This window comes from Microcaecilia unicolor, chromosome 7, assembly GCF_901765095.1.
Source record: "Microcaecilia unicolor chromosome 7, aMicUni1.1, whole genome shotgun sequence".
NCBI classification, from domain to species: Eukaryota; Metazoa; Chordata; class Amphibia; order Gymnophiona; family Siphonopidae; genus Microcaecilia; species Microcaecilia unicolor.
The window spans coordinates 48,014,251-48,028,267 of NC_044037.1; the positions used below are offsets into that span (position 1 = coordinate 48,014,251).

Below are 14,017 nucleotides of genomic sequence, written 5' to 3' on the forward strand. Positions count from 1 at the left end.
GCAGGGGCATATCTGCGTGGGCCACAGGGGCCTGGGCCCCCACAGATTTCGCCCTGGACCCCCCTACCATCGACCCCTCTCCACCTCCCCCTCCCTCCCGCACGCCCGCCCGCCACTAACCCGTCGCCGATCTTTGCTGGCGGGGGACCCCAAGCCCCCGCCAGCCGAAGTCCTCTCTTCCATGCAGGATGCAAGTTGCAACGCTTCCTGTTCTTCTGAGTCTGACGTCCTGCACGTACAACATGCAGGACGTCAGACTCAGAATTTGGAACTCAGTCTGACGTCCTGTGTGTTGTACGTGCAGGATGTCACACTCAGAAGAACAGGAAGCATTGCAACTTGCAGCCTGCATGGAAGAGTGGACCTCGGCTGGCGGGGGGGTGGGGTCCCCTGCCAGCAAAGGTAAGTGACAGCAGCGGGGGAGGTTTGGCGGCGGCGGGAGGGGGTGGAGAGTGTCATTGGTGGCGAGGGGGGGTCCGGAAATGGCGGGGGGGGGGGGGATCGGTGGCGCCGGGGGGGGGGGGGTAAAATGTGCCCCCTCCCTCTGACTCTGGCCCCCCCTACCGCCAGAGTCCAGATACGCCCCTGCCTTGCAGGTCCCTAATGCTTGGACCTTACAAGTCTTGTTTGCACGAACCGCTGCACCCTCTAAAATAAAAATAGCAATTATTATTCCAAAACAGTTAACATGCCACTGAGCAGATAATAATGAAAAGATGGTATTATCCCTGGCCTTTGAAGACATGACTAACGTGCGTTCTTTACATTACGCAAACCACTCAAGTCGGGAAGCCGTGAATTGTATGTGAATACCAGCGGTGGAAGAAAGCACTCACTTTGATGAAACTGGCCAAGCTAAAGTTTACGCTTCGGGACTCTTCTGGGATCTCACTATACCGTATGGTAACGTGAGGAATTATTGCGAGAAGCAGCGAGTGTAGAGCGTGATGGAATGACTCAGGAAACCTCTGGGTTCTTGGCACCTAAAGAGAAAATACATACAAGCATTAGATGGACATACATAACTGGCATGAACCCATAATACCCTTCAGACATGGATCACAATTTCATTGGTATTGACAGCAAGGTTTCATTCATACTTGTGGCTAGCTGTCTGGTGACCCAGGGAAATTACTCAGCCAATTGTTTTCTACATGTCTGACAGTAATTAATGTATGAATTAGGTGACAGTATCACATTAGACTGTAGGATATTTGTACAGCTATCGTAAAGGCTAGTAATTCAGTAGAAACAACAAACTGCTAATTTTACTAGCCTAGTTCTATTTTTCCATGACACAAAGGGTGCAGGATTTTATTGGATATTTTCTTTATCAATGTATCAACTAGTCCATATTCAAAGTGATTTAACTGGCCGCTGACCAGTTAAATTGATTGGTCGTGGCTAGCCGCTAATTTTTAGTGGCACTTAACTGGCTAAGTGCTGCCGAACTTCGTGGTTAGCACCTAACTCAAAGTCGGCTATGTTGGGGACGTTCCAGGGGCAGAGTCGGCACTTGGCCGCTTAAGTGCTGATATTCAGTCTTTAACCCCAGGATTCTATATAGGGCACCTAGCGTCCCATGCCAAAATCCAAGTGGATTCTATAACTGCACATGTAACTTAATTGGCTTAACAAGCCAATCAGCATTGTTAGCAACACTCAACAAGCAATAATGAGCAATAATCGACAATAATTAGAATTTACGTGCACAAATCACCAGGTTTATTCTGTAATGCAGTGCGCCTAAATTTTAATGCGGGCAGGCAAAAAAGGACGTGGTTATAGGCGGGGAAATGGGCATTCCAAAATTTACGCATGCAATTACAGAACATGGCTCAGTGCACCTAAATCTAGGTGCCGGGATTTACGCTACATTTCGTTGGTGTAAATGGAAACACTGAGATACCAGCTACGCGTATTCTATATACTGCGCCTAAATCTAGGCGCTGCTTATAGAACACGGTAAGGCGGAAATATTTTCCACAAAGACTTTTTAGACATCATATATCGAATCCCCCCCTAAGCAGCCAGGTTTAGAACATAAATGGGACCGCATAAAAGTCTGTGCCATCTTTATGCGCTAGCCCATGGCTGCTGAAGTGCTGAATATTGACTTAAGTGGTTATGTGTTAGCTGGCTGAAAAAATAATTGGATGTTCAAATCCAAAGCCTGGACAGGTCCCAGCTTTGAATATCTGGGAATAACTCCATCAGCGGTGAGCAAATGTTCATCGCCACCAGCTGAATATCAAGCCCCTTATTTTCAGCATGAAGTTTAATCCTCCTGCTCTGCCAAAGGTTGTGGCTTCAGCCTCCTCTGAAAGGGCCTGAGAGGGAAGGGTGTTAGAGGGAAGGGTGTGTACTGCTATGGATTTACAGCCTGTCTCACTAACACAGACTACTCAATAATTACTGTGGATTCTTTGGATTAGGTAAATGAGACCTTTATTAGAGGTGCTAAAACCTACAATGATTAAGATATATACAATGATTAGCTATATAAACAATCATTACATCACTGGTCTCTACATCTAAGCATGCTAAGAGTTCTTAGACCAGGAAAGAAGCAATAATACACTATACATACAGGGTTGTTAACCCTTTCTACTATACAGGTTCACAACTCGGTCCAAGGCAAAGAAAAAGGATCATCGGTAGAAAATTGTTCAGACTCTGTGCTTGGACCTGAGAAGCGACCAGGGTTAGATAAAAGATATTTACAGAAAAATGCATTGCATTGTCTTCCTTACCTTAATTTTGTTTTCTTCTAACAGGTATAGTGCCATTGACTTTGCCAGAGCTTCAAAGAAAAACCAGGAATACTAAAACAAACCAGAATGTATTGTTCCATGTAAACAAAATAAGATAAAAACTACACAACAGTGAATCACAAACACCCTCAAGAACAGAGATATGCACAGGGAAAAGTCTCCATTCATACAAGCCATTTGCCCAATTTTGAACATTTTTTTATATTTCACATCAGCTGTATGTTACATTATCTTGATTTTGTATGCAAACTAATTTAAGGCATGTAAAAAAACTGAGGGGGCCCTTTTACTAAGCTGCGTAGCATGTACGCGCGTCCTACAGTGCGTCCAATTTTGAAATACTGCCTGGCTACCAAGTGGCCCGGGTGGTAATTCATTTTTTACGCGCATCCACTACGCCACACGGAAATTTTATGGCATTGCGGCACTAACCAGGCGGTAATCGGCATTATACGAGCGCTGACGATTACCGCCTGGTTAATGCGTGAGACCTTACCGCTAGGTCTCAGGCCCAAATGGATGCGCACCAGTTTTCATTTTGCTGCACGTCCATTTTCGACCCCCCCCAAAAAGGCCTTTTTTGCAGTGTGCGCTGAAAATGGACTTGTGTGCGTTTAAAACATGAGTCTACAACCAGTGCAGGCCATTTTTTTCGGCGCACCCTAGTAAAAGGACCCCTGAAGATATACAAAACACAGCTGTTGGACTAATATTCAATAAGAAATGATTTGATTCTGCAACTTTTTTTTATGATCATCTACATGGTTAACCGTTCGATGTTGGATTTCAAATAGCTTGTTTAGTTTTTAAATCACTTCATGGCCTGAATTCTGAGGATTTGGTTGATTTACTTACACTTCCTACATCTGGGCGTACTACTTTTTTTTGCTTGCACTTTGCAAATAGGTTTATTCCACCTTTAAAAACATATGCTTAAGGACTATCTATGTGAACTCACTCCCATTCCAAGGCCCAAAATTTGGAATGAGCTCCCTCTGAAAATTAAAAGCTTGACATATCTATCTTTTAGGAAGGTTTTGAAAATGTATTTTGTTTGAGCAATAAATTTACAAGAGATATACTGATACATATTAGATAGGTTAAACCCCTTATGAATTCTTATGTTAAAATAATATATCTTTTTTAATGTGTGTATCCCTCAATTGAGTAGGTCATCTATCTTATTAACTACTACGAACCCTTGGGAAAGCTGGTGGTCTACAAAACACTAACAGAACAGAATAATGAATGCACATCTCTTCTCAAGGATAAACAATTGGAAATAGCCACTACAAGAGTTATTTCAGTACAATTCCCATCGATCCCTCTAAAATGTAGATTAAAAAAAATAATAAACTTGACTCTTCCCTGCCCTTCAAGGCATCCAACTGTTATGAAAAGAGATAAATGTGAGGCCAGCCCAGAGAGATCCAATGGCTAATGACACCCTGCCATGCAGAAGTATTCAGTTTCAAAGTGGTCCTAAGCTGCTAGCCAAACCTCACAGGAAAATGCCCAAGAACAGCTGAGACAACATTTACACATTCAACTCTTGGCCATTAGAAGACGCCTAACTATTTGATTTAATACAGAAGTTTACCACCCTGTGCTGGGGGATCCACAGCCTTTCAGGTTTTCAGAATATCTACTGCTTCCACTGCATGCAAATCTACCTTAAGCACATGTATTCTAAGATATACTAAAACTAAATTGACTTGGGGTCCCTCAGGAAAGGGCTGGAACCTCTGATCTCAGGAAAGACAGTAAAGCCTTGGGAGGGGAGGTGGAGGTCAGTGGGAAGGGGTGCAAAAGGAGCAATCGCGTGGGTGTCGGCTCTGCCGGTCCGCTGCCCCCTCTGACATTACTTCCTGTTCCAGGGCAGGAGGCCAGCAGAGCTGACAGCTGTGCAACTGCTCCATGCACCCCTTTGCTAGGAGGAAGGGGGTGGGTGTGACGTGCCTCGGGGGGGGGGGGGGGGGGGGAGAGTGCTTTGAGCAGTGGGGGTGGGGGGAGGCACAGTGGCGACCCGCCCTGGGTGGCAAGCAAGCTAGGTACACCACTGCTAATAACATGCAATCATGCAGGGAGTGCAGTATTAAGGAGTAACTAGAAGAACCGAAGGGGCAGGGGTAGATCCCAAATGACAGCTCTCTTACCTTAAGTAATTTATTTATAGCCAAAAAATCTGCAGACTGCTTCAGTATCATGATCATCGCAGTGGCCAGAATCTCATGTATCATCTTAGACTGTGCAGCATTTGGTTTCTCAGTCTGAAAGACATACTGAATGCAAGCAGAGAAAAATAAGCACTGTGTGCGATGACTCTGTACAGCATGTGTGCCCAAGAGGGCTGAGAGGCTTTTTCTGCTGTGCAGACACCAAATACACCTCTAAGCTTTCCTGCAGGGAACTTGGGGTGAAATGCTTAGAACAGGCAAAGGAAAAGAAATGCGATAGGAAAACTGGAGTTAATATTCAGCCTTGCCTGGTAAACAGCTTGTAAGCTGCTCACAGCCGCAGCCTGAAACAGTGGCGTAGCTACAGTGGTGGAAATAAGTATTTGATCCCTTGCTGATTTTGTAAGTTTGCCCACTGACAAAGACATGAGCAGCCCATAATTGAAGGGTAGGTTATTGGTAACAGTGAGAGATAGCACATCACAAATTAAATCCGGAAAATCACATTGTGGAAAGTATATGAATTTATTTGCATTCTGCAGAGGGAAATAAGTATTTAATCCCTCTGGCAAACAAGACCTAATACTTGGTGGCAAAACCCTTGTTGGCAAGCACAGCGGTCAGACGTCTTCTGTAGTTGATGATGAGGTTTGCACACTATCAGGAGGAATTTTGGTCCACTCCTCTTTGCAGATCATCTCTAAATCATTAAGAGTTCTGGGCTGTCGCTTGGCAACTCGCAGCTTCAGCTCCCTCCATAAGTTTTCAATGGGATTAGGTCTGGTGACTGGCTAGGCCACTCCATGACCCCTAATGTGCTTCTTCCTGAGCCACTCCTTTGTTGCCTTGGCTGTATGTTTTGGGTCATTGTCGTGCTGGAAGACCCAGCCACGACCCATTTTTAAGGCCCTGGCGGAGGGAAGGAGGTTGTCACTCAGAATTGTACGGTACATGACCCATCCATTCTCCATTGATGCGGTGAAGTAGTCCTGTGCCCTTAGCAGAGAAACACCCCCAAAACATAACATTTCCACCTCCATGCTTGACAGTGGGGACGGTGTTCTTTGGGTCATAGGCAGCATTTCTCTTCCTCCAAACACGGCGAGTTGAGTTCATGCCAAAGAGCTCAATTTTTGTCTCATCTGACCACAGCACCTTCTCCCCAATCACTCTCGGCATCATCCAGGTGTTCACTGGCAAACTTCAGACGGGCCGTCACATGTGCCTTCCGGAGCAGGGGGACCTTGCGGGCACTGCAGGATTGCAATCCGTTATGTCGTAATGTGTTACCAATGGTTTTCGTGGTGACAGTGGTCCCAGCTGCCTTGAGATCATTGACAAGTTCCCCCCTTGTAGTTGTAGGCTGATTTCTAACCTTCCTCATGATCAAGGATACCCCACGAGGTGAGATTTTGCGTGGAGCCCCAGATCTTTGTCGATTGACAGTCATTTTGTACTTCTTCCATTTTCTTACTATGGCACCAACAGTTGTCTCCTTCTCGCCCAGCGTCTTACTGATGGTTTTGTAGCCCATTCCAGCCTTGTGCAGGTGTATGATCTTGTCCCTGACATCCTTAGACAGCTCCTTGCTCTTGGCCATTTTGTAGAGGTTAGAGTCTGACTGATTCACTGAGTCTGTGGACAGGTGTCTTTCATACAGGTGACCATTGCCGACAGCTGTCTGTCATGCAGGTAACGAGTTGATTTGGAGCATCTACCTGGTCTGTAGGGGCCAGATCTCTTACTGGTTGGTGGGGGATCAAATACTTATTTCCCTCTGCAGAATGCAAATAAATTCATATACTTTCCACAATGTGATTTTTCCGGATTTAATTTGTGATGTGCTATCTCTCACTGTTACCAATAACCTACCCTTCAATTATGGGCTGCTCATGTCTTTGTCAGTGGGGCAAACTTACAAAATCAGCAAGGGATCAAATACTTATTTCCACCACTGTATATGGGGCCACGGGGGCCTGGGCTCCTGTAGATTTGGCCCTGGACCCCCCCTACCGACGACCCTCTCAACCCCCCCCTCCCGCCACCAACCCTCCCCCGTTGCTGCCATCGTCACCGTCAGCTACCTTTGCTGGTGGGGTACCCCAACCCCTGCCAGCCGAGGTCCTCTTCTTCCGGAGCAAAGCTTTGTTCTGTTTCTGTGAGTCTGACGTCCTGCATGAACAACATGCAGGATGTCAGACTCACAGAAACAGAACGAAGCCTTGCAGATCAGCCAGCAGAACGAAGCCTTGCGCCGGAAGAAGAGGACCTCGGCTGGCGGGGGTTGGGGTCCCCCACCAGCAAAGGTAGGCGACGGCGGAGGAGGGTTGGCAGCGGAAGGGGGGGTCGAGGGTCGTTGGCAGGGGTGGTTAAAGTTATTGTTGGTGGTGGCGTCGCCGTCGGCAATGGCGGGGGGGGGGGGGGTTGGCGGCGCCGGGGGGGGGGGGTAAAATGTGCCCCCTCACCTCGGGCTCTGGACCCCCCTCCCGCCGAAGTCTGGCTACGCCCCTGGCCTGAACTAATCCCAGATATTCAATATCCAACCTTTGTACTGCTTCCGGCACTGAATATACAGGTATGTGCAGCAATCTGGAAGTTAACTGGGCACCAGCTGACATGCAGACCAGTGCCCGGTTAAGTTATGGATAATGTTAGGACAGCCTTTCAGCTGGTGGACTAAATATCACTGTCAACTAGTCAAACGTTGGTTCTGTCCAAATCCTCCATCAGACCTCTCCTAACCTAGCCGTTTAGGGAATGACCGGTTAGCGGTGATATTCGGTGGCACTACCCGGTCAAGTGCTGCAGAATACTGACTCCATTATTTTTCTATTACCACCCTGCTTGCCAACTATTTTCAGTGCGATATGTAAAGGATTTATGGATCTGGGGTTTGACAACTTTTGAATATGTCTGAAACAGGGGAGCAGCTGGGCCCCCGCAAATTTCGTCCAGGCCCCTGGTTTGGCTGGCAGGGGTCCCCAACCCCCGCCAGCTGAAGCTTTCTTCAGTGCCGGTCTCCGGCGCAGCCACGTTCGCTGCGCTGCTCTTCTTTCTTCTTGCTGACGTCCCCTTGAGTATGCTGACACCCCTTTAAGTGAAACTGAGCGTCAGCGTGCACAGGAGGACGTCAGCAAGAAGAAAGAAGAGCAGGGCAGCAAATGGGGCTGCGCCAGAGACCGGTGCTGAAGAAGTCTTCGGCTAGTGGGGGTTGGGGACCCCTGCCAACAAGGTATTTGTTTTGTGGGGGGGGGGGGGGGGGGGGGGGAACGATGAGGCGGTGAGGGGAAGCGGCAAGGAGGTGAGGGGGAGCGGCGAGACGGTGGGAGGGGGGCGAGGCAGCTTGGCGGCAGACTAAAACGTGTCCCCAACCTTGGGCTCTGGCCCCCCTCCCACCGCGAGGTCTGGCTACGCCCCTGGTCCAAAAGGCAAAAAAAGCATGGCAATATTGGTATTAGTGGCTGTCATACCAAGGGGATGGGGTGGTGGTAGTTTTCCCCTTAAGGAAAATGCTAGAGATCAGCAGATCCAGCCTGTAACATTCTGAGAAAGTTCACCCTGCTGGCGCTAGACTGCAGTGTGTAGGATGACCTGCTGCTGTGTGCCAGACAGACCACCTTGTGGCAAATGTGATGGGAGCCAACCTCTGTATAAATACCCCCTGTACAGAAAGAACACCTGCTGTTCTTTCCTTTTAGTATACTGCAGTGATTCCTCTTAAAGGGGGTAATTTACAAATTGCCCCACTTTTGAAAGTAAAGTTGGGCATGTGCTTTTACTTAGAAACTTGCTGCAGATACAAAGCACCAGTGGATACTTTATCAAGGACAGCAAACACAATATGCACATTTCTAACTTCCTCAATCTAAACGCACCTCCAGGAACGCTTCACCTGAATGTAGGACAAACAGTGCTTTTAATTAAATAGTCAGGAGGAAAAGTGTGTGTGTGTGTTGGGGGGGGGGGGGGGGGGTAATTTTCAAACCAGCCAAGTTATGTGTCCAAATCACTGTTTGTATCTCTTAAGTGGCTTTGACAATTGTCCCCATCAAGCACAATGCCTTTACAAACGACAGCATATTATAAGAGAGAGAAAAAAATAATTAAGAGATTATTTCCAAACTTTTATGGCTGACCTTTATGAAAGATCTTAAATAATGATCCAAGCCTTCTTCATGGCATTTTGACACAATGTGTAGAAGAACCCTGCAATCAACAACAGTGTTCGGTATATTACCCCTTTGATTAACAAGCATCACATTTTGATACAGTGCAACTACTCGCCTTAAGAAAGCAGCATCATTTGGTCAATGGTATCTTCCGCAGAGTAATGCAGGAGGAGATACTGTAAGGTCTGACAGCACAAATGCACGGTCACACTGGAGCCAACCATGTGTACTGTACACTTACACTCAGGACATCAAATTTAACTAGTAAGCAGAAAGTATTGCGCTAAACAGCTAAATAATAACCCACAGCCCTGGGAATGGCCCTACCCAGCTTCTTTGCTATCCGGTAAATCTTCACACTCAGTGATTTTGTGTATATAAATTTAGCTGAACAGTCATGGAAGGGGAGATTTCAAACTGGTTAGATTTATACAGTTAGAGACGTAATGTTACAAGTAACTTGAACAAGTAGAACAGCATTTGTTGAGTTCAAATAGGCAATTATTAAAATTCCCTTGGTGTATACCTGCTTACAAGTAGGTGCTCACTAATATAGGGGAAAATTTTATAACCGGGCACCTCCATTTAGGCGTTCTGAGGCCATGCAGTAGAAGCCCTTTCTATAAGGGGGAACCAAGGCGTCTAGGTTCGTAGAACAATCCAGTATCAACAGAGGTGCCCACACTTATGCCAACCATAGAGATGGTGTGCTTAAATATGGCAGGATACGCATAACTTATAGCAAGTGGGAGACCGACTTATGTCCCGCCCATGCTGTATCCTTGTGTATGTCCCTCTTGCACATATGTGCTATGCAAAGATAGTTGTGTATTTACAGAACAGAGCTTAGGTGCAATAGCAGAATATAGATGCACATATGTGTATATATTAGAACTCTAAACATTTACACATATAGGGTTAGATTCTATATCTGGCACCTTAAAAATCAGCACAAAAAAAAATACACACCTAGGTGTATTCTATGAACTATGCCTAAAGTTAGGTGCGGTTTATAGAACATGCCTAGTGCGCAACTGCATCGCGGGCATTTTCGCCAAGTAAAACTTGGTGTAAATGCCTACGCCTAAATTAGGTGTAGAGCGGGCATATTCTGTAACAGCTCGCATAGTTTTTAGGAATGCCCATGACCTGCCCATTCCATGCCCGTGGCCATGCCCCCTTTTCCAATCTGTGTCTTAGAATTTACGCACAGACATTACAGAATACACCAGGGCTCTGTCCACTAAGCCGCGCTAGAGGCGTGTCAGTGATTTTAGCGCGCGCTGTGTAGGCGCCCACAATATTCCTATGGGTGCCTACGCAGTTAGCGTGCCCTAATTTGTGCACGCGCTAAAAACGCAAGCACACCTTAGTAAACAGAGCCCTTAGAAAGCTGAGTGCTAAAATTCTGATGCCAATTTGTGTCAATAATTGATTATTAAGTGTCAATTATTGGTGCAGATTAGCTTGTTAAGATAACTTTCTGTGCGTTAATCAGAACACGATCTGATCTGCGCGCGCAACTCAAGTCGCACTATATAGAATCTTGGGGATAATGCATGTGTAAATATTAGCACCTAGTCAGTGGCGATCCTAGGTCGGCTGCCACCTGGGGCGGATCGCCGCTGCGCACCCCCCCCTCCCGGGTTGCAGCGCCGTCCTTCCCCCCAGGGTGCAGCACGACACCCCCCCCAGCGCAATGACACCCCCCTCCCCGGGCACATCAAGCTCCCCCTCCCCCCAGGGTGCATTCTTGGCTACTGGAGGGTGCAGAGAGCAGCTGCGCGCCTGTTGGCTCCACTGGCTCCCTGCTCCCTCTGCCCCGGAACAGGAAGTAACCTGTTCCGGGGCAGAGGGAGCAGGGAACCAGCGGAGCCGACAGGCGTGCAGCTGCTCTTTGCACCCTCCAGCAGCGTGCACCCGGGGCGGACCGCCCCCACCGCCTCACCCTTCCTACACCACTGCACCTAGTTTGTAGAACTGTCCTTCCCATATGCACGTATATGCTAGCATTCTATATATTTACGCATATAGGACTAGATTCTATATATATGGCACCTGAAATTCAACGCCAAAAATATTTCTGTCTAGATGTACTCTATAACTCTGTGCATAGATTTACAGAATGCCCATGATCTGTCCATTCCACGCACATTAGACTTTACACACACCGCTTTACAGAATACGCCTAGCAAGTTGTGTATGTAAATTCTAAATAATGCCACTTAGTATCAATAATTGCTTGTCAAGTGGCAGTTATCAGGCCTGAGCTTGATAAGTAATTATACTGTGCGCACAAATCCAGAATACAACTGGATTTGCGCACGTAATTTCTGTGGCCCTATACAAAATACGAGAGATAACGCATGTGTAAATATTAGCACCTAGTTTATAGAATTGCCCTTCCCATATGCTAACATTCTATAAATTGGTGCCAAAAAATAATACACCTAGACGTATTCTACTACTACACCTAAATTTAGATGCGGTTTTATAGAATATGCCTAAATCTAGGCAATATATATAGAATATGCTCAACACACGTTTTCAGCAACTGTATTTAGTCATGGCCACTTACATCAATAAAAATCTGGTGTAAAAGCTGCTGCCTAAATGATGCATGGAACAGGCATATTCCACAACACTGCATGTACAATCTAGGAACACCCATGACCCGCCCATGGCCAGACCCCCTTTTCAGATCTGCGTCTTAGAAAATACACAGACATTAGTGCGCATATATTCTAATTCATGCCAATGAGTGTCAATAATTGCTTCTTAAATTCATTATCAGCGCTGATTGGCATATTAAGCTAATTAAGTTGCACGCACAAACCCAGAATACGAACGGATTTGCGCGCAACTCGTCACACTTTACAGAATCATGCCTAATTTAGGCATTAGGATTTACACCAGGTTTTATTTGGAGTAATTGACTGCAACTAAATTTAGTCGTGTGGACCGGCACTCAGCGTATTCTATAAACTGTGCAGAAGTTTAGGCTTATTCTATAAAGTACGCCTAAATTAAAGCATACTTTATACAATAACTTAAGCAAATGACATTTTCAGCACCAAATGTTTAGGAATGAATTATAGAGTCTAGACCATAACCATATGTAAATATTAGCACCTAGTTTATAGAACTGCTGTTTTCATATGTGCACATATGCTAGCATTCTATACATTTATGTATATAGGGCCTAATTCTATATATATATCACCTAAAAAATCAGTGCCAATTGAAAACACGCTTAGGCGTATTCTATAAGCCGTGCCTAGTTAGGTGCAGTTTATAGAGTACACATAACACCATCCATGCGACTAAAATTTAGGCCCTATTTATAGAATACATGTAACACCATGAACACAACTAAAATCTAGGCTCAGCAAATAACGCCAATGAAAACCTGGTGTAAATGCCCACATCTAAATTTACATCATACAACGGAGAGGGTCAGAGTACAAAACACAAGAAGCCAGAAAAGAAGCACAAAGGGCTCTCAAGAATGGAAAAAGTGTGCTTTATTATGTCCCAACACGGGCCTTGTTTCGGCATCAACTAACGCCTGCTTCAGGGGTAAACTCTAAAGACAGACACTGTCTGGAGACAGAAGACCAAAGAGTGAAAAACAAGCTTCTCTCTTCCCTGGAAGCAGCTGCACACCTAAATTTAGGCATGGGACGGGTTATTCTATAACACTGCATGCAAATTTTAGAAACGCCCACGACCCACCCATACTCCTCCCATGGCCACAGCCCTTTTGAGATCTGCATGATAGAATTTACAAGGACTACCTTATAGAGTACGCTTAGCGAGTAGTGCACAAAATTCTAATTCGTTCCAATTAGTACTGATAATTGTTAACATCCAATTATCGTGGCTGATTCGCTCGTTACTCAATTAAGTTACATGTATAAATCGGCTATGTGTGCTGATTTGCGTGTGTAATTCTAGGCGCCATATATAGAATCTGGGGAATAACGTGTGTGTAAACATGAACACCTAGTTTACAGAAGAAAACAGATGACAAGACATGGTAGTTATATCCAAGTTGACAGGAGGATCCAAAGGCAGCTCAACCAAAAACAATTCCTGAGGACCAGATGACAGTTAACTAGTAGATGATAGCCGGAAGCCAAGGAAGAGAATGCAGCCAAGACTGAGATCATGTTTGGCTTCAGACAGGCAATAATCAAGAGCAAAAGATGACTGCATCCTTGTATTATTTCCAATGCTACTGATGATACATGTTACCAAAATTTAAGGGGTTACCATCTATTTGTCTTGCTAGACGTAACATATAGTCATCCGGTGCCCTGGGAGATCCCAAACAACATTTTTGTTTTGTTAGTTTTGTAAAGAGACAAGAAAAGTGAATGGCAGTGAATCCTGCCACTGCAGTATTCCCAACACTGGCCAACACAACACCTAACTGCAAATCAAACCTAGGTCAGTGTGCACTACAGAACCTGAACTACCAGGCTGACACCCACAAGGGGCATATTATTCATGGAAACAAAGGAGTCATTCCGAGGCCACTCCTCTTACGTACGGCATTTTTTTTTAAAACAAAACTTACATAGTACAATTCACGGCAACATCCTCCTCCTGAGTCACTTTGGTGAGAACTCGAAAGAGTTGCATGAGAATCACCGGCAGGAACTGGATCATTACTTGGCTCTCCATGGCATGCAAACACTATGTTAGAATAAGAAATACAATTCATTATGGAATCTTGAAAATCCAACTGGATTGTGGCCATTGAGGACCATGGTTTGCCCACCCCAGCACTAAACAAATTCTGGAAGATGGTAGATTCTCACTGTGGGGTGTCAATGAAGCCCATCACATCTTGAAGTTTTGTAGGGGTGTGTGTGGAAATTATTTTCATTTT

General features: G+C 45.7%; 1 protein-coding gene across 1 annotated transcript in view; it reads right to left on the bottom strand.

Annotated features, from left to right (window-relative positions):
• The window catches only part of DOCK11 (dedicator of cytokinesis 11), a 292,220-nt gene that overhangs the window by 152,797 nt on the left and 125,406 nt on the right, over positions 1 to 14,017 (bottom strand). Inside the window, 5 exon segments of the mRNA XM_030208788.1 lie at positions 837 to 983; positions 2,754 to 2,825; positions 4,931 to 5,056; positions 9,088 to 9,157; positions 13,703 to 13,821. Of these exon segments, the coding sequence (XP_030064648.1) occupies positions 837 to 983; positions 2,754 to 2,825; positions 4,931 to 5,056; positions 9,088 to 9,157; positions 13,703 to 13,821 (534 nt within the window).